The following is a 24,333-nucleotide window of genomic DNA, read 5'->3' as shown; positions in this document are numbered from 1 at the left end:
TAAAATGTCCCAAAATCGATTCTGAGGGGCGGGTTTTAGACTGATTTTGGGCTGGGTATTTTTGTTGGACCTGGCAACCCTGGGGATAGCGCTTGTCCCTTTGGAGATCTTCCAGACACACACAGAGCGTAGGTGTTTGAGAATCACCGGTAAGATGGCAGAACAAGCATTATATTACCTTAGATTAACGTGTAGTTTCAATGTTTTATGGCAGAATGCTTCATAACAAGCATAAAAAAGATCGCTAGTAGTTAGTTTCAGTAACTGTTAGCTAGCTAACTAGCTAACTTTCCAGTTCCACCTTAAATAACGCTACAGGTGGCTGCGGGCTGCAGCATTTAAGGCGGAACGGAAAAATAACAATAAGCTAATCAGAGCTCATTTCAGCTCCTCATCACAGAGGAATTAAGGAATGGACAATATGAATTAATTTCTCCACCTCCTGCCCCCTTTCTGAAGAAATACAACCACCTTAAATTAACTAGTTAATCAGCAGCTGCTCCTGAACTTTAGCGCTCCACTGCTATCATCACATCAGCCCAGCAGCGTCACCTACACACCACCGCTAGTAGCCTGGTAATAAAGCAGTGTTATTTATTATTTATTTATTGTTCATTAACGTCATTGTGATATACCAGTGATTCCTCTGTCACTGAGGACCCACATTCCTGCACATTTTATTGTTTTTGTAACACATTACTTGCTCCAGGACCAGTGTATATTATGGAGGGTTTTTTTTCAATACGATTCATAAGCCAGAAGCAGAAATATTTATAATTCAAATCGTTTTGAATCAAAAATCGATTTTGAATCGAATCGTGGCCCCCAAAATCGGAATCGAATCGAATCGTGAGATAGTAATCGATTCCCACCCCTACTATTCAAAATAGAGAGAAACTCTTGTTTTCTGTCGTTAATTTCTGTCACGGGGTAGTAAACAGCTGTGACCCATGTATACGTTTAGATCACACTAGTTGCCAGATTGAGGACACAGTGGCAATTGTTAACAAGTATGACTGCGCACACTCAAATGTTAAAATGTATTAAACCGTCCCTCCTTACTACACTAGTGGCTGTGATTATGGTAATTATGGTAAGCAAACATGAGCTGGAGCTGAGTGGTTACTTGCTACAGAGAAAGTTTTGCAGCTTAGATTCCGTCTTCTGGGTTCATCTCGGCTAAATTGTCTACATGTTTTAAACACACTGCCAATATTTACTCTCATTTTACTCAGTCTCTCGTTATGGAGCTTTTTACTACTGAATTTTACACTGGGAGCTTCAAAATGTAAAGATCTCCATTATACCATTTAAAAAAAATCACATTAAAACAGTTATTCGATTAATCAAATTAATGTGATTAACCTCCCAGCCCTACATGGGATGTACTGCAATAGCAATACACTCATCACTAAAATTTAACGTCTCAGGGTTCTATATGAAACAGGTCCATGCAGCTAGCTAGGCTAAATCTGGGGAAGGGTAAAGAGCACCCTGAATGCACCAGCAACACAAAAACTACATGTTTTTAGTGTAAAAATGAAAACTGTCTTTAGAGATAAACAGTGAATCTGGACGTAATTAGCAGCTTAGAGGATTACTAAATGCTAAAAGCTGCACATAAGGGGAGAATAGCCCCCATCAACAAAATAGGATTTGGTTAAAATGTAAACAGTTGGACTGTGTTCATAAAATTCATCTGTGGTGCTCTGTGCAAGTATTTTTCCTGAAGCAGGAGGCCCCTGACTGCAGAAAGAAACCTTACTCTGGGGGCCAGGGGTCCTTAACCTTTTTTGCAGTGTAACCCCCCTAAAAGGTTAAAAATGCCCTGAATTAGAAGCACTTTCGCAAAACCCTCAGGACTGTCAGGACCCCCCTGGGGAACCCCTGCTCTAGGCCAACTTTAACAGCTCACAGGCAAGATTTCCTCACTTTCCCTATAACCTACTGATCACTGCACTACACTGAGAATGCCTTTAGAATACATAATATATTGTAGATCAACACTTGGGGACGGAAGTGATTATAGGGGCAGATTAATAAATAGAAGGTGAAATATTTAGCATGTACATATGAGGTAAACAGATGCTATCTTGGAATCTGAAACTCAATTCTGGAATGGAATGGTTGCAGAGATACCACAACAAAACAACTAGAAACACCATAGCAACAACCTTGTAACACCCCATTAACCATCTAATTACACATTTGAAACGACTCAGTTCATCATCCAAACAGTTTGTCATTAATCTACAATATATAAGATTAAACAGTTTATGTATACACCACATCAATCATCGAAGGGTCCACACCTGAATAAAATCTGTATCTGAGTGATCTTTGAGGTCAAGGTCATGTTTCCCACCCATCTATCAACCATCTAGGAACACCTGAGAAACCATTTAGTTCATCAACCAACCAGTCATCAAGCTCAAATATATAATACATATACAGGATATAAATATTCCACTTTTCATATTTATGATTCGTAAGTAGAAGATCTGAGGACTAAAGATTGGATTTTAGACTCCACACACTACAGAAGATCATAATTTACCAACATCCTAAAATCAGGAGACATTTTTTTTTTTATTGTCAGTACAAGCAAATTGGCCTTGGTTATCCTGTAGCTTGGGCCATGCTGTCTCACCTCAGACAGAGGAGCAACTGGCCTAAAAATAAAGTCTCTGTCAAAATAAAGCAAACACACCGGGCAAAAGTAAGGTCAGCAAAAAGTATGAAGCAGTTTTATGTCCATTTACTGTAAAATACGTCTATAACTTAATTACTGTAGCCTATGCTAAACATAAACATGCTCAAACAAACACTGAACAAATTATATCTTTCAATTCGGATTAGGAGCAGCACAATCCAGCTATTAATACACAGCTAGCTTAGTTTCATCACTCTCTCATCTTTTGCATGCGTTTGATAAGATCACAAGCCTAGCCACAAAAAAACAGCATGAATTTTTCAATTATTCCACATATCAGAATTTAAAGCAAACAAAAAAAAAGATAATATTTTGACACAAAGCTCATCACTAATCAAGGGTTGTCAGTTTAACAAATTGCCATCGGCAGTCAGAACCTAAGGGAGCACAACTGGCCATGCTCTCTCACAGCACAAGAGCTGTGAGCTGATGTTTCGAAGCCGTGTCACAGTGCTTTAAATAAAACCATGCAAAACAGAAAAAGTCTAAATAGAGCTGCACATGTTTGTAGCATCGTAGTGTAAAATGCATGTGCAATAGTGCAAATTTAATGTTGGGTGATAGGGAAAAAAATTTCATTAATAATTTCTAAAGACATTTTCAGGACACACAATACTTGTCACAATGTTTTGACAGATATAATACACCAGCAGTGGCACATTCATAAAACTGCAACTCAAACACACACTTCAATTAATCAGGACTATTTACTAGGGTTGCATCAATATGCTAATTCTGGGTTGATGCTGATAACCGATATTACAGGTAATACCGACATTATTTCCAGAGTCCAACATAGATATTTATATTCAGAGAATCTAGACATCACAGTATTACATTTTAGCTTTCAACCAACTGTATACAAACAAGAGAAGAAGCATTCACCTAAAAAAAAAAACTTTTCACATTGTTGTTTTTTTTTTTCATTTATTTACCTAAATGGTCCTTGCATAGGGTGTTCATGACTTAAACCCCCTTTTTTGTGAATTAAAAGGTTAGATAAATTTATAGTTCTATTGAAATTAAGCAATACACAGACAATTGAAAAAATTAATAGATTTTAAAGCAGCACGGACAGTAGTTGCAACTGTAGTAGCACAGTCAATGATAAAAGCGAATATCGATTTAAAATATTGGCCAAATCAGCAAATGCATGTGTTTTTATAAAGATTATAATTAATTATTGGCCTATAACAAATAATTACAAAATAATTGTGCATTCCTACTGTTAACACTATGTAAACTTCTAAATTTCCAGTGGGGTAGTGTTCAAGCATGATAAGATACGATAAGAAGATTTTGCACAACACTGGGAAAATTAAACCACACAGGTCATACTAAAGCTGGATACAAAAGTTCAAAAATGTCAGAAGCACTATGACCACTTCCTGCAGCACAACACACAAACAAACACTACCACAACACCACCATGCCCATGTCACCAGAGTGCTGAGAATAAAGACCCGTCACCTAAATAATAATAGCTGCCTGCTATCCTGTGGGGTCCTGAACAATAAAAACCAGGTGATGATAAAGTATTCAGAGAAACAAAAGGTCTACAGAGTATAATTATAATATTAAAATAATATATAAATAACCACAAAGTGTCCATATGATCAGTGAATCTTAAAATGGATAAAAGCTACAGAAACAAGGGGATGGTCATAATATTACTCTTAATTAGTGTATATTACACATTACTAAAATCTGTCAATTTTTATTAGTCTGACTTTACTGTGCTGCTCAAGCCTATAAAAGGTATGCAATGCAAGTCAAGAAAGCAGGACTGAACAAGACCACACAGGCCACAGAACCAGAACACCACTCATTCAAATCACACGTCTGCAAACCCAACCCTCAATTCTCCCAAAGGCAAAGACGATTCCATATCAGTCTGAAGGCCTAATCAGAGGCTTAACCGAGGAAGTAGGCATTGCAAAAAGAGACAGAATAAAATAAAAAGTCACTTGATGAAAAAGACAGAAAAATGTCCTGAGTATGTAACAAGTTTCTCGCAGTGAAGCCTGGAGAAGGCAGTGTGAAACAGGGCTTAAGGAGACATGCTGATTTCCTGCTGACACGTGTTAACCAAAATATCTTGTTTGTGAAACTAGTGCTAGGGTAACGGCTATTTTGAGGAAGCCATGAAGGACACTTGAATAATACATTTATACTGGGCCTTATAAACAATGACTGCTGTTGGAGATGTCAAAAAGAGAGGGGCACCTTTTTTCACTGTATATGGGAATGTGCTTTGTTACAATCCTTCTGAAAAGGAGTGTTGAAAGTTCTGGGTAACTGGATGGAGAAAAACCTACCTGTCTGCCCACAGTTATGCTTACTAGGCAATAGAGATTCGGTTAGAGACGTAAGTAAGATTGAATTTGAAATATTGATTACAGGTTTAAACACTGCATCAAGAATACTTTTAAAACACTGGAAATCAACGAAGATACCAGAGTTAAAGGAATGGTTGAATTTAATGACAGAAACTGCTTCATGTGAAAACATGTTAGCTGGAATGTCAGGGCAAGGTATAACTAGAAATATGGCCTGGCAAAACCTATGGCAGCAAATAAAATTACAAGGGTAATACAACCATACCACACTCCTCTGGCCACCCAACCTTCTCCTGGTTTATTTGATTTACCTTTTATATTCACTTATTATTTTAGTTTATTATTTTGTTCCTTGTCACATCTGACTCTATGGATATGTTGACAAATATACATATGCCTATACATCTTGAATGTATGTACCTGTATATATATTATTATTTTTTTTAATGTACCTGTTGATTTGCCCTGTGTTTGTTGAAAAGTGTATGAAAGAAATGTGTAATAAAAAACTTTAATTACAAAAAAAATAATACATTTATACTTTAATGTTCTGTTTTATGTTCGACAAAAGTACTCAATCAGATGAATGGCTCGCTAATCACATGATCAAACCTTTTCACCTCCTAAATAATAAGGATCTCACTGTAGCTTAAACATTGTAACTGTAACAAATAAACAAAAACTCAGATTTCACTTAATTTAACAAAACAAGACAAATAAGGTGCCTCTATTTTATTTTTGTTAGCTTATTCCTTAAAATATCTGCACAATATAATAGGCCAATACTGCAAAAAATAGAGGATTTAACCCCTTAACAGGCCAGGATTTTTGTCAATAGTCTGCCTGATATTACACCACTAAAACATAAAAGTATTTCTATTCAAGCATTACATAAAACACTTTCAAGTTTGATAAGGAACATAAGTGAAAAGCATTAAAAACATTTAAGTGAATCTGTAATGTGAAAATATAATGAATAAAATCATAAAATTGTCTCTTTCCTGAACTTCATTTTAAAATCAATATTTTCCTAAATGCAAATCACACAGTTCATGACCTCCAAACCTTTAGTTTTACTATGTTTGTCTATTTTTACGTCTATGTTTCAACATGCAGAATTTGGGTTGATTCCTGTTACTGATCTGGAATTATTAAGTAGAGTAGAGAGAAAACATGCAGCTTCCAAGCCTAAGTGTCTCAGGAGATTTCAAGGCTTGATTTCAGAATGTAAATTACTTATTTTACTGCAGGAAAAAGGGGGTTTGCATCACCTACAACTGTAGCCTGTATATGGGACAAGGTATTTTAAAGGGTTAAACAAAGTAAGACATTTCAGTAAGTAATTCTGCCCAATAAGAACCTACTTCACTTTTTTTTTAAATCAGAGATGTGTTGTAATGTATTATGTATTATATACTCATGTTTACTTTTTACTGTTTTAAAGATGATTTCATATTCTATCTGGATTATATTTTTAAAGGACAAATACCTTCACTCCTATAAAAAAGACTGTTACATAGTGTTAAAAAATACTTGAGTTTAGTGTTTTTTGTGGCTACTCTACCTACCTCCACTTCTTATCCTACTACACAAGCTTGACTCTGGGTTTACAACTAAGCTGTCTAGCTGAGAAAATCCTGCTCTGTGAAATAATCTTCCAGACTGCCACAGCCCTGCATAGTTCACTGTTTCTTTCACCTGAAGTAACACACCTCACTCAAATTATCATTTAATTACCAAAGTAATAGTGAACCTGGGTGTGTTAAATTAGAATGAACACCATGTGAGGCGACACCAATGTGAAGTCATGGCAACTCCAGTACATTCTTCATTATGGAACTATATGAGACTCTCAGCACCCCTGAGAACACATCATTACCAAAAAAAGGTGTACCTCATTAGTGCAAGTGCTGCTGGCTTTGATGGAATGATTTGAATAGGGTACTGAAGCTGCCAGGAGTTTCCACCCAGTTCAGTCTTGGAATCTCTCACCACTTCAGTGTTTTGGATTACACGCTGATTGAACACGCCTGATTCAGATCAGATGATCTACAAACCTTGAGTGCAAAACATTTTGCCAGAGCAGGTTAGTAAACACCAATAGCTCTGCATTATGGAGGAGGAGTAACTCCAAGGTATAAACAGGGTTTTTCAGCTGCAGCGCTGGAGGAGTAAATGTTACAAACTCATGTTTTCCACATTTCAAGACTCACTTTTCAACTTAAGCCTTGGTTTTCCACTCCAGTTTTTCAAGATCACAGTCAAAAGCACAAGAACAGGTATTTGCTCTGAGCAAGTTTCATCATTATTTCTGAACTACTCAAAAACATGACATGACCCTGCCCACTAAGCATGTATCCGTGGAATATGCTAAAATAATACATCCAGTGGTGCATATTTGTTCATAAGCCAGCTAAGCCTGGAGTGTACTAACATAATATATGATTAAAAAATATGGAAAAGGTAAAAGATCACAGTATACTGTACATCACATCTTGCACAATTCTGTAGACTTCTGTTACAAATCTGATAAAATTATTGTATTTTCTTAATTCAGTGTTTTGTAATCTCACCAAGAGTATCATTATTGCAAAAATACTTTGAAATGTCGTGATATTTTGGAGCCATATCGCCCACCGTTAAAAAGAATAAAACACAGAAGGGAAAATGACTAAAGCTTTCAGACACAGCTGAGGAGACCTTTAGTAACCCAAATGACTTTCAGTGTAAAAGTGAGAGGAACAGAGAGGAGCCACGTAGAGCAACTCCTCCCTCAAAATCAATCAAAGCATATGGAAACTCTGCATTTAACCATGTTTAACAGCTCAAACCCCACAAATCTGACTTTATCACTGATCATCAGTCATTATGTACTGAGAAACGCATCAGTCTGACAGCGTTAGCTAAATAACTAGCTTAGTTAGATTAACAGTTAAATAAATAACAAGCTTATGTTTTTCTGGGGACTACAGGTAAAACAACAACTACAGCTCGATACACATGCCTAAAGTCAATACAGTAACCAACCCCTCTAGTTTATAAACTAAGTATCCAACTAGTTACTGATCAATGAACGTTAACTTTTAAACCAGCAGAAACAAGCAGAGCTCGCTGCTGGGTCCAGTGCTGTAGCTTAGCTAAGCTAGGGTAGGTTAGGTTACTCACTGCAGGAGTCTGAGAGAAGTTCACAAGTATCTAACTGTTACCTGAGAGAGAAACTTAGCCTATTTAGCTAACAGCCAGAATAACAGCACCTCTCAGAGGCTCCGGGAGCCGCAGTGATCCAGAATAACATGCCTTTCTGATTATACACAGCGCTAAAGATCAGCAGCCAGGCTCAGAGCAGCGTGTTGACATTCCACAGGTCTGAGAACAGCGGCGGCGTTCCGCAATGTCATCTCAGCCCGGCTAACAGCTACAGCTAGCGGGGACGGAGCTACGCGAGCTCCGGAGAAGACCGGAAAAACGAGGCGGAACTCCGCAGTTCAGCCCTATAAACAACACAGATTCAATCCTCGAATAGCAGATAAACACAGGAGCGCTCAAAGACACACACTGACCGCCGGCGGGCTCTCTCAGCCCGGCTATAGTGTTCAGGCTAGGTGTGGAGCTAACTCACAGCTACAGCTAACCTTCTGAAGGAAACGTGCGGCGCGCGCTGCCGCTGCTGTTAGCTACCTGACGGCTCCTCTTCCATTCCGCGGGCTAAACAGGACCCATACCGGCCTCTAGAGCCCGGCCTAGACCCTCAGCTCTTTCAGGACCCTCAGTGTTTCAGGTGATTAAAGCCCGTGTTTACCTGCAGCTCCCAGAAAAGAACAACAGCAGCAGCAGCAGCGCTATAATCCCCGCGCGGACTCCGGCAGCGGCTCGGCGACTACTGACAAGGATTTGAGCGAGTTCAGCGCGAGCGGGCGGCTCGCTGACGTAGTTCCCCTCCGCTTCCTGCAGCTCCACTTCAACCCATAGACAGTCTCTGCTTCAACCCAAACACAATACAATAAAACACTTCATTTACATCTGTTTAATAAAATCATAATCTAATCTCTCACAGTGTACGGGTATTAATTACATTTTCTGACTGTTTGAGGCTTAATGCAAAATTAGAAAATTGCATGTAAAAAATATTTTTTAATGTAGTGCAGTATACAAGAAATAAGTTTTCATCCATTTTTCAAATTTTTCTTTTTTTCATCTCAACCCCTTACAATACTAATTTCAGAAAAAAAGAAAAACTGTTTAATTTTCTGATTTTTTGCATTTTGCAGGTTGAATTATACCATCAGATTTGTGTTACATGATACAAAAATGAACTGAATGAATCTGAAAATCGAAAGAAGATTCAACATTTCATTTTTCTTGAAATTCTGTTTGCGAAAGGCTAAAAGTTTTCAGAAAAACAAACTCGTTATTTATTTAACTGTTAATCTAACTAAGCTAGTTTTTTAGCTAACGCTGTCAGACTGATGCGTTTCTCAGTACATAATGACTGATGATCAGTGATAAATTCAGATTTGTGGGGTTTGAGCTGTTAAACATGGTTAAATGCAGAGTTTCCATATGCTTTGGTTGATTTTGAGGGAGGAGTTGCTCTACGTGGCTCCTCTCTGTTCCTCACTCTCACTTTTACACTCACTGAATGTCATTTGGGTTAGTATAACATTTATCAGTCTATTTTTCAGATTGTTTGAGGCTGAATAAAAAACGAATTCTTTATTTTTTACAGTATAGTACAATGTAGAAGAAATAAGCTTTCACATAATTTTTATAATATGTAGTTTTCCTGCTCTGCCCCTTAAAATCCGAATTTTGGGAAAATAAATAATTATTTTTGATGTTTCCATTTTTGCATCTTGTAACAAAAGTTAGCTGAATTCTACACTCAGATTTGTGTTACAAGATACAAAAATGAAAAAAATCTGAAAATCAAGGTAAGTTTCACTTTTATTATAAAATTCTGTTTAAAAAGACTAAAATTAAATACTGGGAAACTGAAAAACTGGATAAAACCAAATTTTTCCCTTACTATACAGAATGAAAAAATATAATATTTAGGTTTTACACCCAATTTTCTAATTTTGATTTTAGCTTGAAACGTTCAGAAAATTTAACTGCTAAATGTTACACTGACTGACAACCCATTTCTTCTTAATTTCGAATTAAGCTTGATACAGTCAGAAAGTTAAACTGATAAACAATACACTGACATTTCTGCAGCTCCACTAAAACACAATAAAAAACACAGGGTTTTTGAAAAAAATGTTTTATAAAATCCTAATATTACCTCGGTCACAGTAATGTTTAGGTGAAATTTGAAAACAGAAATTTATAAGATTTTTAATTTCTACGCCTCACATACTAAATTTTATTAAAAAATTATATTTCTTTTTTCTTTTTTTAAATAATTTATATTTTAGATTTTTCCATTGTATAACAATATGGCATATTAAAAATGGCATACTAAAGATTACACTGACTGTTACTAACAAATACTTTTTTTAATGTATTCAAAAAGTATCTTTCAGAATTGATCCTCCTGGAAATCTACTTTTTGTAATAAAAATTAAAAAATGTTTATGGATAAAAAAAAACAATTATGTATCTGAGGTCAAAGTCACAATCAGAATCCGTACTAAAGAAACAACTAAAAGTTTTTAGACTACATTATAATGCATAATATTCCTACACAATGTATTACACAAAAAACTTTGGAACTATGGCAAAATTACAATGCAGATGGAATCTAAAAAATAATATGACAACAGATAAAGGAAATGTAAGGCATACGTGTCAATTATTTATTAAACAAATCTAGTGAATTATGATTTGTAATTAATATTAACAACAACAATAATAATAATAATAATAAATAATAATAATTATTGTATAATAATAATTGTATAATCTTGTATAGAATTTTATGACGTTTCCTAGTTAAAACCTTTTCTTTCTATTAATGGTCGGGGCAGTGCTGGCTCAGCTTTGAAACATAAAGAGCTTAAAGGCCAGTGTTGGGCACTGTACTTTGAAAAAGTAATTAGTTATAGGTGCTAGTTACTTCTCCAAAAAAGTAACTGAGTTACTCCATTATAAAAGTAACTAGTTACCAGTAAAAGTAACTACTGCGTTACTTTTGTGCCAATTTAATTCAAATACTTTCACGTATTATAGATACTCAGGTGTGGTAAGCTGCCACTGTTGGGCCCCTGAGGAAGGCTCTGAACCCTCACTGCTGCCTGGTGCTGAAACATGTGACTCTGTTCTGTGTAAACTGCTCAGCTTTTAAATTATCAAATATTTATACACTGATTTTGCTTAATTGCTCCATTAGAACCTACATATCTTGGATTCACTTGGGAGCGCACTGTAGAGTGACAAACCCCACAACACACATTCTGAAGTGGGTCTTCTCCTCTCTAGAACATCTCTGACTGTACTGCGGATGGAATATACTACTGGCTGTATTGATGAAGTTTGTGGGGGGGGATGTAATACAGTATACAGTACAGGTAATAAAAGTTTAACCTGGTTTACTTCTTCATTTGATGTTAATTTCTTTTCTTATGGTTGTACTAAACCATGACTTCTGTGTACCGTCACACCCCTATTGTGTTTTTATCCGTATATGGTCAGCCAGCCATTCTCACAATTTATGCTATTTCTTGACATTACAGAGTGGAAACTGAGCTCAAAGTGCACTGGTTTCTTTTATAGACTAGTGCTAAGACTGGCTGCAGTGTAGAGATTGTAGCTTAATGACAGAACAACCCTTCTTTCATGTAATTTTTTTCTCTTCTGAACTGTCTTTCCAGCTACAGTCTCATTGTGTTAATGAGAAGAAATCAGTTTTTAATCATTACATGCTATAGTGTAAAAAGGCGGGGTTACACTTTGAACGAATTGATTGACGTGTATCCTTACCTGAAAGAATAGAAGCATTAAATGGAATAGCTGAGTTATTATTGAACAGAAGGCAAATGGCTTGTTTTGATAATTCTGTGTTGTGCTGCACATTACTGTAATAAGATGGGCTGGTCTCCAGTGGTGTATTCCAGAAAGCAGGTTTAACAAACTCTAAACCCAAGCCAGAAGTTAAGAGTTTAAGACTTATATCACCGTTTCATAGTCAAAGATAGTTCAGAACATCCTGAGTAGATTAAACCCAGCTGAAGTGCGTTCACAGTTCACAGTGGCGAAAAAACAATTCACTATGGACCTCAACAATGAAAAAAGAGTGAATACATATTTCAATGTAAATATTTAAAAGTAATATTCCAGCACCCGCAAAAGAAAAGGAATTGGCATGACAAACAATTGCAGACCAAGTTAATGCGCAAGTTATTATTCAATAATATTTAAATAAAACTGGATATGGCAAAATTAATTTTAATATCAGTTGAAAGAGTTGTCTTGCATTTTAAATTTACATAATATAGGTGTAATCCAGGTGGGGTTAAATGCACATGGCAGCAAATAAAGATGAAATATATATGACTGTGTTTATATATGTATGACTTGTACATAACTAGCTCTGGTTCTTATTTGTAACCAGCCTGGTATGGCTTATACTCGATTATGTCTTTGTAGGCACGGAAAACAAGAGGGGCACCATTTCACCGCCGCCTTTCACCCAGGCAGAAGAGCTGGTACTGTCATAGAACAGGGGCCATCCTGTAACTGATGAAATCCCTGGAGGAAGCTCAACACCCCCTTCCCCCCAACATGACAGTTTATGCTAAAGGTATATTCATTACATTTGTGATTATAGTGCATACATTGTGGAATACTAAGAACTGCATTATCTGAACTATTTCATTTCCATCTCTCCAGTGAGCGAGTGTAGCCTGCAGGTGTATGTGATGTTAAAGTCCCTAGAGCTTACTTGAGGTGTACAAATACCATTTTTTTCCCTTCTTTTCCTTCTTTCTTTGCATGTTTGGGGGTACAGTCATTACCTAATATTAGCTTAGTTTTAGCTCTGACTGAAAGTCAGCTTGTAACACAGTGATTTTAAATCAGACAGGGTTTCATAAACAGTGGTTATAAAAAGGGAGGCAGAATTCACTTAAGTAGCCCTAAAAGAGGAAAAAAAAAATCTTTATTACCAAAATTGTCTGGTCACGTGATGAGAAACATTAAAAATGAAACCCAGAAAAGAAGGACGGAAAGCATAAAATCTCATCTTAAAAAATAATTTAGAGTTAAAAGTAATAATGTAAGCATGCCATTCAGAAACAATTAGTAAGAAAGAACAGGTTCCTATAAGAGGTGGGAGAGTGTGCCATGAAGACAGCACAACTGCAACAATCATACTGTTTGAATATTATTATAAGAGAAAACACGAGAAAAGAAGGGCATTTATAAAACTGTACATACATAAAACACTACTCGTTATGTCCAAACTGCGGCTACAAAAGCTGAAGATACTTATAGCTTGTATAAAATTAATTTCTGTGTCAAAAAAGGATGGGGAGTAGAAAGTATGAAAATTCAGAATGACCATATGACTCCTTTGGAGCATCTTTAACAGGAAAAAAATAATAAAAAGAAGTGTTCCGATCCCACAGTTATACAGACACAACTGATCCACACAGACAATCAATAGCACTACTTTTTTTTGGCCAGACTGCGAGGGGATTCTTTCAGCAGCTCTCTGATCCTGAGATAAACCCCCGTCGCTTCAGCGACCTCTGTGAACTCCGGAGTATCTTCAAAAGGAATAATGCCCTCAGCAAACTTACTCCGGTGAGGTACAGCGCTCACTTTTGCGACAGTGGGTTCTTTATCGTCCTCAGTTTCTTGGTTCTCCACTACCTGCGTGTGGGTTTCTTCTGTAACCTTAGTAAATCCATTCTTTTCAGTGTCGTTATCGCTCTGAGAAACCTCATCCAAAACAATGAGCTCATCCTGAGACTCCAAGCCAGTGTCGCTCGCGTCTTCATTAGGAGGATCCCTTACCTGATCACCTTTGGTATTCTCTTCTGGAACTTCAGGGGTTATCTGTAAAGCCACATGATGATGAGAGTCACATTTTGTCTGTGTATTAGTGTATCGATAACAGTCGCTACATGGGTCTTAAACACACACACAGCCAGCTTTTACTGTTTGCACACCCAATGCATCAAAAGCAACACATGAGAAAGAGAACTTAAATGAAGATTAACACAGGGCTGCGACTACCACTCAGAACTGTGCCACTGACTGGCTCCTTTTTAGGGCTGCAGTCAATTGCCCAACCCACTCACTAGGATCAGTAGTGATGCCCCAACACCAGGAGGGTGAAGACTAGCACATGCCTCCTCTGATAGATGGGAAGTCAGCCACTGCCTCTTTTCAAACTGCTGCTCGGATGAAAAGCGCAGCGACTCGGTTCTGATACATCAGCTCACAGATGCCTTGTGCTGATCAACATCACCCTTTGGAGTGATGAGGGGAAAGATCAAATACCTACACACCCAGAGAGAACAAGGCCAATTGTGCTCTCTTAGGGCTCCGGTAGCCAATGGCAAGCTACAAGAACAGGATTTGAATCGGCGACTCCTTTCATATTATTTTTTACATTTTGTCAAATTACATTTTGCTTTAGGGCCCTAAAAGTTAAGCTGTCAATGTGCAATATGCCTTACCAGTTAAAATGTTTTATAGCCATAGTTCCTACGTGAATTTTGTGTGTGTGTGTGTGTGTCGTCACCTGTTGTTCATCGGGTGAGGCTGGTGTGCTCAGTGGTTCACAAACGTGGTCCGATATTTGTTCCTTCACTTCTCCGTCTTCTTCTCCTTCCTCCATCTCAGCGTCAGGCCTGGCTGATGGAGACTCTGTGGAGGAGCCCAGAGCAGTCTCAGAGTCGCTGTTAGTGTTGGTGTCAGCATTTTCCAGAGCCGCCCACAGCAGCCTCTGCTGCTCCTCAAGCTCCTCTAGGGTTAACCCGTCCTCCTCTCCACCGGGCCCACCTTTAGATTGCACAAAGGGAGAGGAGTTTGTGGGAGGTGTAGGTGGAGGAGTGCCTTTGGGAAGTGGAGGCGGGGTGGGAGTGGCAGGGGGCGTTCCCAGTGGTAAGGGGGGTGGTGTACTAATGAGCGGGGAGCCAGGGGGAAGCGGTGGCTGAAACTGGAACCCGTCGGATTGAGCTCGTCTAGGAGTACACTCATCTACGGAGACACAGACACACACGAGAACAATGAAGTCAAAGTAAATAAAAAAAAAAATAAGCATTTTACTACTTACACCACAACACAGGAGGAAACATACGTTAATTTTATTTTAAAGACATTTAGACAGCTTATAAGTACTTATAAAAAAATAATAATATATATTTTTTTTTTAAAAGACAAGATATGGTGAATTGCATTAAGTATGACCAGTGGCATGAAGTAACAATATGAAGAGTCGCAGTGGCTGGATAATTCCAAACTATAAGATAAACAAATTTTCCACCCAAGAGTTCAATTCACCAGGTCAGTGCATGATGCTAAAGCAATAATGAGCCCCTGCACAAAACTTCTAACACTGCAGAAGCGAAACCCTGTAACATGATTGAAATGAGTGTGAGCCAAAACCAATCAACCTTTACCTGAATCTGTATCCATGTCTGAGCTTCTGTTGAAATCTGAATTAGACCTCCGTTTCTTTGTCTGGTGTGGGCTGCATTCAGGCTCATGAGCCCTTTTGCTGCATTTGGACCCAGGCTGTAAACACACACAACAGGTTCAGGGTTCACTGAAAGACTGATGAAAACTCATGAATCAGAGATCAGAAATGCATTAAGGAGTTTACCGATGGATACATGTCAGACAGGTAAGAAGCAAATGTTGTCTTCCAGTGCTGAGGCTGCATCGGAATTGAACGAAAGGACTTGTAATCCTGTAATAAAAAAAGGGAAGATTGAGTGTCAATAAACTAAGCACTAGCTGATACAAATGTTTGCTTTTCTGTAAAATGTTTGACAATTTTTATATGTATTATTTAAAAAATATATATGTTCACAACCTAGACAGTTTTTAATAACACATTAACACTAAAGAAGCTTAGAACCGGTAAAAAACTTAGAACAGGTATTGCATTTAAATGATTTTGAAAATGTTGCATGTTACAATTATCCATGATATAAGCTGCCAAATTTGGGGATAGCTGACATGGTATAACCCAAAGGCCTTTTCCTCCTACATTGTTCAGAATAATTAGTCGTTAAATATTTGATTCAAATGCCTATAATTCTTTTACTATGCTGTTTTTTGCTGCACAGACCTTAAGATCATGAGAGATGTGTGTATGTGTGTATATATATATATATATAATAGAGAGAGAGAGAGAGAGAGATATCACACAATACAAAATATAAAACATAGAAGAAAGAGCAGACAACGTCCTGTCTCACATCACTAAACACTTACATCCCTAATGTTGGAAGGTGCAGAAACATTGAAACCAGGGAATTCCACTAGTTTAGAGACATCATAGGATATATTTTGGTTACGGCCATTCATGTCTTCGTCTCCATCACCTGATGCTTTGAACAGAGAAGTTTTGCAAAGCCTTCACATAAATATTACAATGCTTCGGTCACACAACGTAAATGATTATAAATAAGTCACATTGATAAGCTGGAAAACTGATGTCTTTTATTAAGACTTCTTTAGGATGTACTGAGGTCTTCTCAACAGCACTTACTTGTACCATCATAGAGAGTCAGGCCTGAGTTCTCCATCTCTGCCTCCTTTAACCAGCCCGGTGGATATCCCAGTTCTCTCATGCGGTAAATAAACGGCGGAAGAGTGTTAGTAACAACTCCCAGGGCATCCAGGAGCTCCTGACTGTACAGGACAACAAGGCAAAATCAGATTTAAACATGTGTAGTTTCGTTATTGCAACACATTTATTTTTTATTTTAAACCAATTGACACCACTAGTACATTTAATATTTATTTCATATATAAATTCCCTGTGGTGTTGATAATTGGGTTATTTCCTTCGAAATAGGCACATCAAATGCATGGCGGGACTCAGGGCGGGACTCAGGGCGGGACTCAGGGCGGGACTCAGGGCGGGACTCAGGGCGGGACTCAGGGCGGGACTCAGGGCGGGACTCAGGGCGGGACTCAGGGCGGGACTCAGGGCGGGACTCAGGGCGGGACTCAGGGCGGGACTTCTAGTGCGACCCCTCACCTCACTATTCCTGGCTTGTACTTGGCAAACCTCTCCTCTATCTCCTCTGCATGGTAGCGCTGGTTACTCTGATTGCTGGACTGAGAGAACTGCTTTCTCTTCTCGTTGATGCGTGCCATGTCTTTGGGCTGAAGAAGAAAAGTTAAACTGGGTTATTATTATTATTACTACTACTACGTTATTTTAATGTTTCAATCAATTACTGTCTCTAAACAAAAAAAATAATAATAAAATGGGGGTCTGTAGAAAACATTGTCATCTTGCATTCTCACTGCTTAGTAACATTCCACTGACTAAGCATCAGAGCTTGTAACTATTTTTAGTACATTTTAATTAACGAGACAATAAAAAAAATTACATCATTAACCTTTTTCCACTAAAAGATCAGGCTCTGTTCAGATTTGCACACCTAATTTTGAACTGTTTTGAACATTCACAACCAAAAATCACTTCTGGAATCCAAAGAATAGCACTGCTGAAAAAAAAGTACGATATTTGGTTCGTGTCGGGACATATATAAATAAAAAAAAAAAACTAGGGATGCACAATGATATTGGAATTTTATCGGTATTGGCGGATACTTTTTTTTTTTTTTTTAAGAATCCTCGGCATTGGCCAATGAATAGATATTTAATTGGTAATTGCTGACATTCTGCTGAAAAAAGACCAAGTGGACCGACACGGTCCGTGTAACTTTAAAATTCACTGGTTAAGCTCATTTTATTAGTTTCAATAAGCATTTTGTTTTATTTAACCTGTTAAAATGTTTTTAAAGCTTTGATCATTCTTTTAGAGGACCTTTTAAATAATAAATGTGTAAATAAAAGTTCGTAAATGTGGTGATGTTCAAACTTTAGAAGGCTCACCTTCGGACAGTCTCGTAACTGATGGTCACTGCCATCACAGTTAAAACAGCTTGGTTTAGGCCTGAAAAGAAGGAAATAAATTATTTAGACAGATTACATGAGCAATATTTAAACATTTTTATTCCTGAAATTATGCATATACTGATATTTAGCAATGTGCATTCCATACCTTTTTTCCTTTATCTGCACTTCTTGTCCCTCTAAAGCGATTATCTGGCCAAAAACCTGCTGATACCTTTGCAGACGTGATTCAGGAAGTCTAAGTGTGTTAGACATATAACACATATACATATACATGCATACACATATTTTAAATGTACATCTTGTGACTGTAAACACACATACACAAAAAAAAACACCAAAAATAGTTACAGCAAGTTTGGTCTTAAGGATACTTGGGAATCTCCCAGCCTTCTGTCAGCTGGGGATTTTCGTTAAGAAGCGGCTGACCCAGCTTATCAATGCAAAAGCTGGTGAAGTATAACACACTCCCCACCATCTAGAAAACAAAAAGCAACATATTAAAACACTGATGTTGGTTTGACATCTATCCCCAGATATTTGTAGGAGCCCTTTCTACTAAACGCATTCAGCCACTTTACAGTGATGATCCATATATTTTTTGTCAGAATATGCAATTTAGTTGCACCAAGAGTTAAAATAAATACAAAAAAATAAATTACTTTTTTTTTTCATGTATCGTGCTGCAGTTTCTTCTGCACAGTTGATGAATCTGTTGACTTTAGTGAGAATTCTGTTGAGCTCTCTTAGTTCATCAGTTCTCTTCAGATCTAATTCTGCATTTGGTTTATTTGGTTTAATAATGTGTTAATGGGCAGATGTAGACTAAGGTTGCTGTTCTGATTAGGCTTGTCGAAATAATTATTTTAACAACCTATCGTACAATAAGTGGACATGACCTCAATAATATTTGATAATCATCATGTTATCGTCTATTGAGTTCATTTGAATGTTTGTTCACATATTAAACAGTGAACAGTATTTCAGCCAGTCATGCTAAATGACCAATGCTTCAATAACTGTGACTTCATACAAACAGTGTGGAAGAAAAAAATATATATATAAATATTATCCAAACTATAAATAATAAAAATGTTGTTGCATATAAAAAGAGTATAATTGCTTTGTTATGCTATACTATTATAATTTTGGCAGTGGAATTTAAATGGATTTAAAATGACAATATCATCATTTACCGCCATAATTTCTGGGGTGATATATCATCCACAAAAAAATGCTTTTGTGACCTTTCGAGCCCTAGTTCTGATATTTCCACGTTTGCAGTAGCTACTGTATCAGCATCACTGGAAGCACCCTGGATGCTTAGGTATCCAGCAAAAGCTGTTTCAGTCAGAAAAGTTCTTGGGACTCAGACACCCTGTTTTAAGAATGAATATAAGTAGCTTTGCAGAAATGGTAGCAGAAGCACACTGGTGTCATTTATTATAATACTTTGCCCTCTCTGTTTAGGAATGCTGCTTCTTTTTATTTATTTATTTTTAAGGTTCCTGCCTAAAGATGAACCCATTACCAACAGACATGCAAATGCACACAAAGCTTGTCTAGTCCCCATTAAGACGTACTGCTCTTGGAATAAGTCTAACTGGGCCAGATAAATATGAACGTATTGGCATCAGATAGAGAAGTAGAACTGTGTTCTGCAGAATGATGGTGCTTTATTCAATTCTTCTTCAATCAGAGACAGTTACTCCAACAACAGCAGGATAAACCCTTTAATACCCCTTAATTTAATATGAAACTAAGTATTTTCTCCATATATATGTACATATGTATATATGTACTGGAAAAACACCATACACATCTACACCCTGAGACTCTTTTGCCTCTTTACTGTATATACTGTTTATTTGAACTCCTGGACACTTGTCACTTTACTGTACATCCTGTACACTTGCACTTCTGGACACTTTACTGTACATCCTGTACTTTTGCACCCCTGGACACTACACTACGCACCTAACTTAAACATAAACATGTGCAAGTATTATATTTATGTTTAATAGTCATATCTACTAATACCTCCTATACTTAGTTTATTCTTTTACTGCACTACCTCATATCTACGACTGTTTACTTCCACACTTTCTATAGTTTTTTTGTATTTATATATTTATGTATATATTTTTTTAAGTCTCAATTTAGAATTTTATCCCTCAATAAGTGTATTGTACTACACTTATTGTTTGTTTCTACTGTGTATTGTTTTTGTTTCTACTGTGTTGTGTAATTGCTACTGGCTGCTAAATTTCCTTCGGGATCAATAAAGTATCTATCTATCTATCTAGAGTGTCTTCTATAGAATGAACAGATAACTGAAATGTACAAGTCATGTTTGTAACAGAATCTGGCAGAAATACTTACAGTAAAAGCATCTTTTACATGTTTTCCAGTTGAAGAATCTTTCGTTTTCTGGATTTCCTCCATGACAAAACTGGAGTTCTGCATAGGTGAAATAGAATATCAATGCCAATGGGTGAAAATCTTGATACATTATATAAACAGAGTACTCTTGATCCAAGTCTATTAGTGAAAAATAATTCAAATAGAGCAAAAACACTGAAGTGGAATTCAGGCTTTGAGCCACCCCTTATAGGACACTCTTTAGATATGCATTTTTATACTTTTGAAAGAAATGGAACCATTACCGAATGTTCAGAAAGCAGGGAAATGACAGTACTGTTAAATTACAGGTTTTTGGATGTATGCCCTGGTTACACAGTCCCTACAAACTTTTTCCAAGTTATCACTTTTGTAGTACATTTTGCAGCAGGCTGACCATTACCCGGACCACGTCTGGGTCCCAGTAAGGTTATGTAAGAATAGAGTTAAATCCAATTCAAGGGTTGATACTTTGATTTACAATTTCAGTTGGGATGAAAATAAAAAAATTGCCTCTTTCTGAGTCAACTACAACCAGCAATACGAAACCACTACAGTGGTTTATTAATTCTCAGATTTAAAATGAAAGAACAAAGAATTTGTGTCGCCACACCCAAAGTGAAACCACATTACATCAACATACCTGTGGGAAAGCATGTGAAGCAGATCCCTGTTTGTCCGTGTTCTGTTCTTGCAGGTCTTTCTGAATGAGACCAAATATGTAATCTTCAATTTCTTGCCGGTGTTGTCTGGATGTACATAAACACACCAATATTTAACAGTTAACAAACAACAAAAACTAAATATCCTTTAAAAAAAGAACAATAAGCCAAAGTCGAGACCAGCTGATACCTACTTTGAAATGCTGCTGTTCCCAAAGATTATTTGGCAGAGTGGACCATCAAGTTTTGAATTTACAACAATAATGCCTCTGCAATGAAGTCAAATGAGAACATGATCATTAATAAATCAGTTGTGTAGACAAACATTGGCAACAAGCAAACATATCAGCAGACTGACTTACTTGGGTCGACTCAAAAACTTTAACTTTCTCCTCAGTTCCTCATGTGAACTCTTGTTAAGGGGTAGAATAACAATTTGAATGTGATGCTAAAGGGTGTAAATGGTTCATTAAAAGCAATTACTGATTTAAAGGAGTGATGTGATACCAGAGTTCAATATTTGCCGGTACATCTTAACAGAAATTTAGGTTAAAATATGGCCATGTTCACATCCAACATCCACACTAATACCTACAGCCAAAACAATACGCCCTATGTTTTTATGACACACAAATCAAAAACACACAAATAAAAAGACTAAATGGTCAGGCAACTAGTTCTATACATTAACTGTCATGCAATGGTAGATTTGTTTTTGTTTTCATACAGCCTTCAGTTTGAAGGCGAATTGTGTTTAGAGGATAACTGAAAGATACACTATATTGTCAAGAGTATCCGCTCCCTGCATTTCATTTAGAGATGTGAGGTTTGGATGGAGCTGCTTAGCCATGAAAATCCATACCATGAAGGTTTCTACGCTCTACTGTTCTTGATATAATCTGAAGCTACATGAAGTTTAGAGGTCTGTAATGATTGCAGAAAGTTGGTTCCTCTGTGCTCCTCAGCATCTGGATGCTCAGGTAACCAGCAAAAGCTGTTTTAGTTAGGAAAAGGTCTTGGGAGCCAAATGAATATGTGGCTTTGCAGGTAAGCAGCAGAAGAACACTAATGCCATTTATTATAATGCTCAGCCCTGTCCTCTCCGGAATACTGCTGATTTGGAAGGATGGGTGAATAATTTTGAAATATATTGAAAATAGTCAACCAATTTTCTTTCAGAATAATCAGACAGATCTTGCACAGAGGATTTCCCAGTCTATTAATTAAATGTGATTTCACAGTCTACTGCCTCCAGCTGGGGAGAAAACGAAAAAGAAAGTAAAATAATGAAACTTAAGGCCGTCGTCATATTAAACCTCCCTATTCTAAGTGTTCATTATAAGTGTATTGAAGCAACAGCACTATTAAGCTTTGTGGAACAGAAAGTTGGCAAATAAATGATAAGTGAATTTCAGAGCTACCATAAATAAATTAAACTAGCCAGCTTATCAATTACTTTCAGCAACATCGAGGAAAACAGCTTACGCTAAAGAACTGTAAATCGCAGGTAAAAAATATAAATGGAAAGCTAAAAATGATAATTAACTATAAAAACTATAAAAAAATATATATTTTTTATATATTTTATAGTCACGTAGCTTTATATGACCTTAACTTTACCTGATACAGTGATTTAGCCTATCCACATATCATACCTAGGCTTCTGCTGGGACTAATTTCTGATATGGTGTCTAATGATGCTTATTTTGAATGTTCACCTTTTAAAAAATTATAAATGAAAAACTGCTAGAGTGGCACGTTTGACAAGGTAGCAGAACTCGACAGAACACCGGTAACAAACCTGCAGCACTGTCAGTAGTGTTAGCTCGTAGGCTAATTACTGTTTAGCTAATAATGCTAAAGCTAACTGAGCAGTGCTGCTATTGCAAAATGGGTTTAGCGGGATGGCTAAAAGCCAACATCAAACCATTCAATAATTTACTTATTTACTAAATATCGTATTGCTATTATTATTCTACAGAAACTGTAGGCAGTGAGAGAGCGCAGCACTGTGAGGAGAACACACACACACACACACACACACACACACACACACACACACACACACACACACAGACACACACACACACACACACACACACACACAGACACACACACACACACACACAGAGCTCTTTGGGCAACATTAGCTTAGCTTAGCTCTGGCTGAAGGATATTCTCGGCTCTCAGGCGCTGCACCGTCTCCTCACACTCCTCCAGCCGCTCCCGGAGCTCCCGCAGCGCGTCCGGCGCCTCCTCCTCTTCATCGTCCGTAAAGCGAATGTGTTTAGGAAGCGGAGGATCCGCGTCCAGCTGCTCAAACAGCTCGCTGTCCCCGAAATCTACCTCCATGTTTTCTCCCGTTCGGCGGAGAGTTCAATACGAAAGCTAATACGAAGGCAGTCGGCCGCGCTGATTGGCTGAGACGGTCCACTGGACCAGACGCGTAACCGGCACCCTATTGGACAGCGCGCTGATTTGAGCACACGTGACCGTAAATTTAGCACGGAAACTGTTTTGAAGCTTCAGCTCTGTTTGTTAAAAAAGCTGTTTTATTAGTGTTTTCTTAAGTAAATACTACAATCTCCGAAGTAAACACCTAACTTCAATACCAAAATTTTAATATTCATTTATAAGAAATTGTAACAGAAAAAACTGTAACAATTTGTGATGAGCTTGCACTGGCCTCTTAATATTTTAATATTGAGTTAATATTTCTTTATCTTTACGTTTTTTCTCATTTTCGTCCTAATGTCAGGCTGTCTTCTATTGTGGTTTCTATGTATAAACTTTAATATTTAAAATAAAATGAAATAAAAAAAATCTCTATTTGTTAGTTCGATTTTTACAGTAATATACTAGTGCATCTAAAGAAATTATATAATTAAAAAGTTACTTTATTTTAGTAGTTTACATATTATATAGACGTATTACACACAGAGTGACCTATTTCAAGCATTTATTTTTATTTTTTGTTTAAGATTATGACTTACAGCCAATGAAAACCCAAAAATCAGTGTCTCAGAAAATTAGAATAAAATTTAAGACCAATTGGTACTTTTGGAAGTGTGGGCAGTGTGCCAAATCCTGCTGGAAAATGAAATCCACATCTCCATAAAAGTTGTCAGCAGAGGGAAGCATGAAGTGCTGTAAGATTTTGTGGGAAAAC

At 37.2% G+C, this 24,333-nt stretch overlaps 2 protein-coding genes across 5 annotated transcripts in view; both read right to left on the bottom strand.

Moving 5' to 3' along the window:
• Positions 1–8,955, bottom strand: part of clip1a (CAP-GLY domain containing linker protein 1a) — a 70,688-nt gene extending 61,733 nt beyond the window's left edge. For 3 of the 4 annotated variants that reach the window (XM_049470237.1, XM_049470238.1, XM_049470239.1), the window contains exon 1: positions 8,852–8,955. The gene's annotated coding sequence lies outside the window, so the exon portion shown is untranslated. The remainder of the gene's footprint in view (positions 1–8,851) is intronic. The other variant, XM_049470240.1, reaches the window with a different exon arrangement.
• A 4,167-nt stretch (positions 8,956–13,122) lies between these two features.
• zcchc8 (zinc finger, CCHC domain containing 8) lies at positions 13,123–23,560 on the bottom strand. The gene is made up of 15 exons (XM_022666855.2): positions 23,342–23,560; positions 21,527–21,569; positions 21,359–21,433; positions 21,146–21,251; positions 20,485–20,562; positions 18,477–18,580; positions 18,251–18,316; positions 18,082–18,142; positions 17,216–17,343; positions 16,721–16,863; positions 16,444–16,559; positions 15,827–15,913; positions 15,624–15,738; positions 14,744–15,201; positions 13,123–14,052 (listed from the first exon to the last, which is right to left on the bottom strand). Exons 1-15 carry the CDS (start codon positions 23,514–23,516, stop codon positions 13,660–13,662), a joined length of 2,148 nt encoding a protein of 715 aa, XP_022522576.2. The 5' UTR covers positions 23,517–23,560; the 3' UTR covers positions 13,123–13,659.
• Between the last annotated feature and the right edge of the window lie 773 nt (positions 23,561–24,333).

This window comes from Astyanax mexicanus, chromosome 22, assembly GCF_023375975.1.
Source record: "Astyanax mexicanus isolate ESR-SI-001 chromosome 22, AstMex3_surface, whole genome shotgun sequence".
Lineage (NCBI taxonomy): Eukaryota > Metazoa > Chordata > Actinopteri > Characiformes > Acestrorhamphidae > Astyanax > Astyanax mexicanus.
The sequence above is the reverse complement of the archived record's forward strand: the minus strand, read 5'-3'. Positions and strand labels throughout refer to the sequence as shown.

Excerpts from the sequence above, each read along its gene's own strand:
- zcchc8 (XM_022666855.2), bottom strand. The coding sequence starts at position 23,516 with ATGGAGGTAGATTTCGGGGACAGCGAGCTGTTTGAGCAGCTGGACGCG. Across the intron at positions 20,563-21,145 it reads CTTCACATGCTTTCCCACAG|AACTCCAGTTTTGTCATGGA; the intron begins GTATGTTGATGT and ends TCACCTATGCAG. Across the intron at positions 18,143-18,250 it reads GTGCAGATAAAGGAAAAAAG|GCCTAAACCAAGCTGTTTTA; the intron begins GTATGGAATGCA and ends CCTTCTTTTCAG.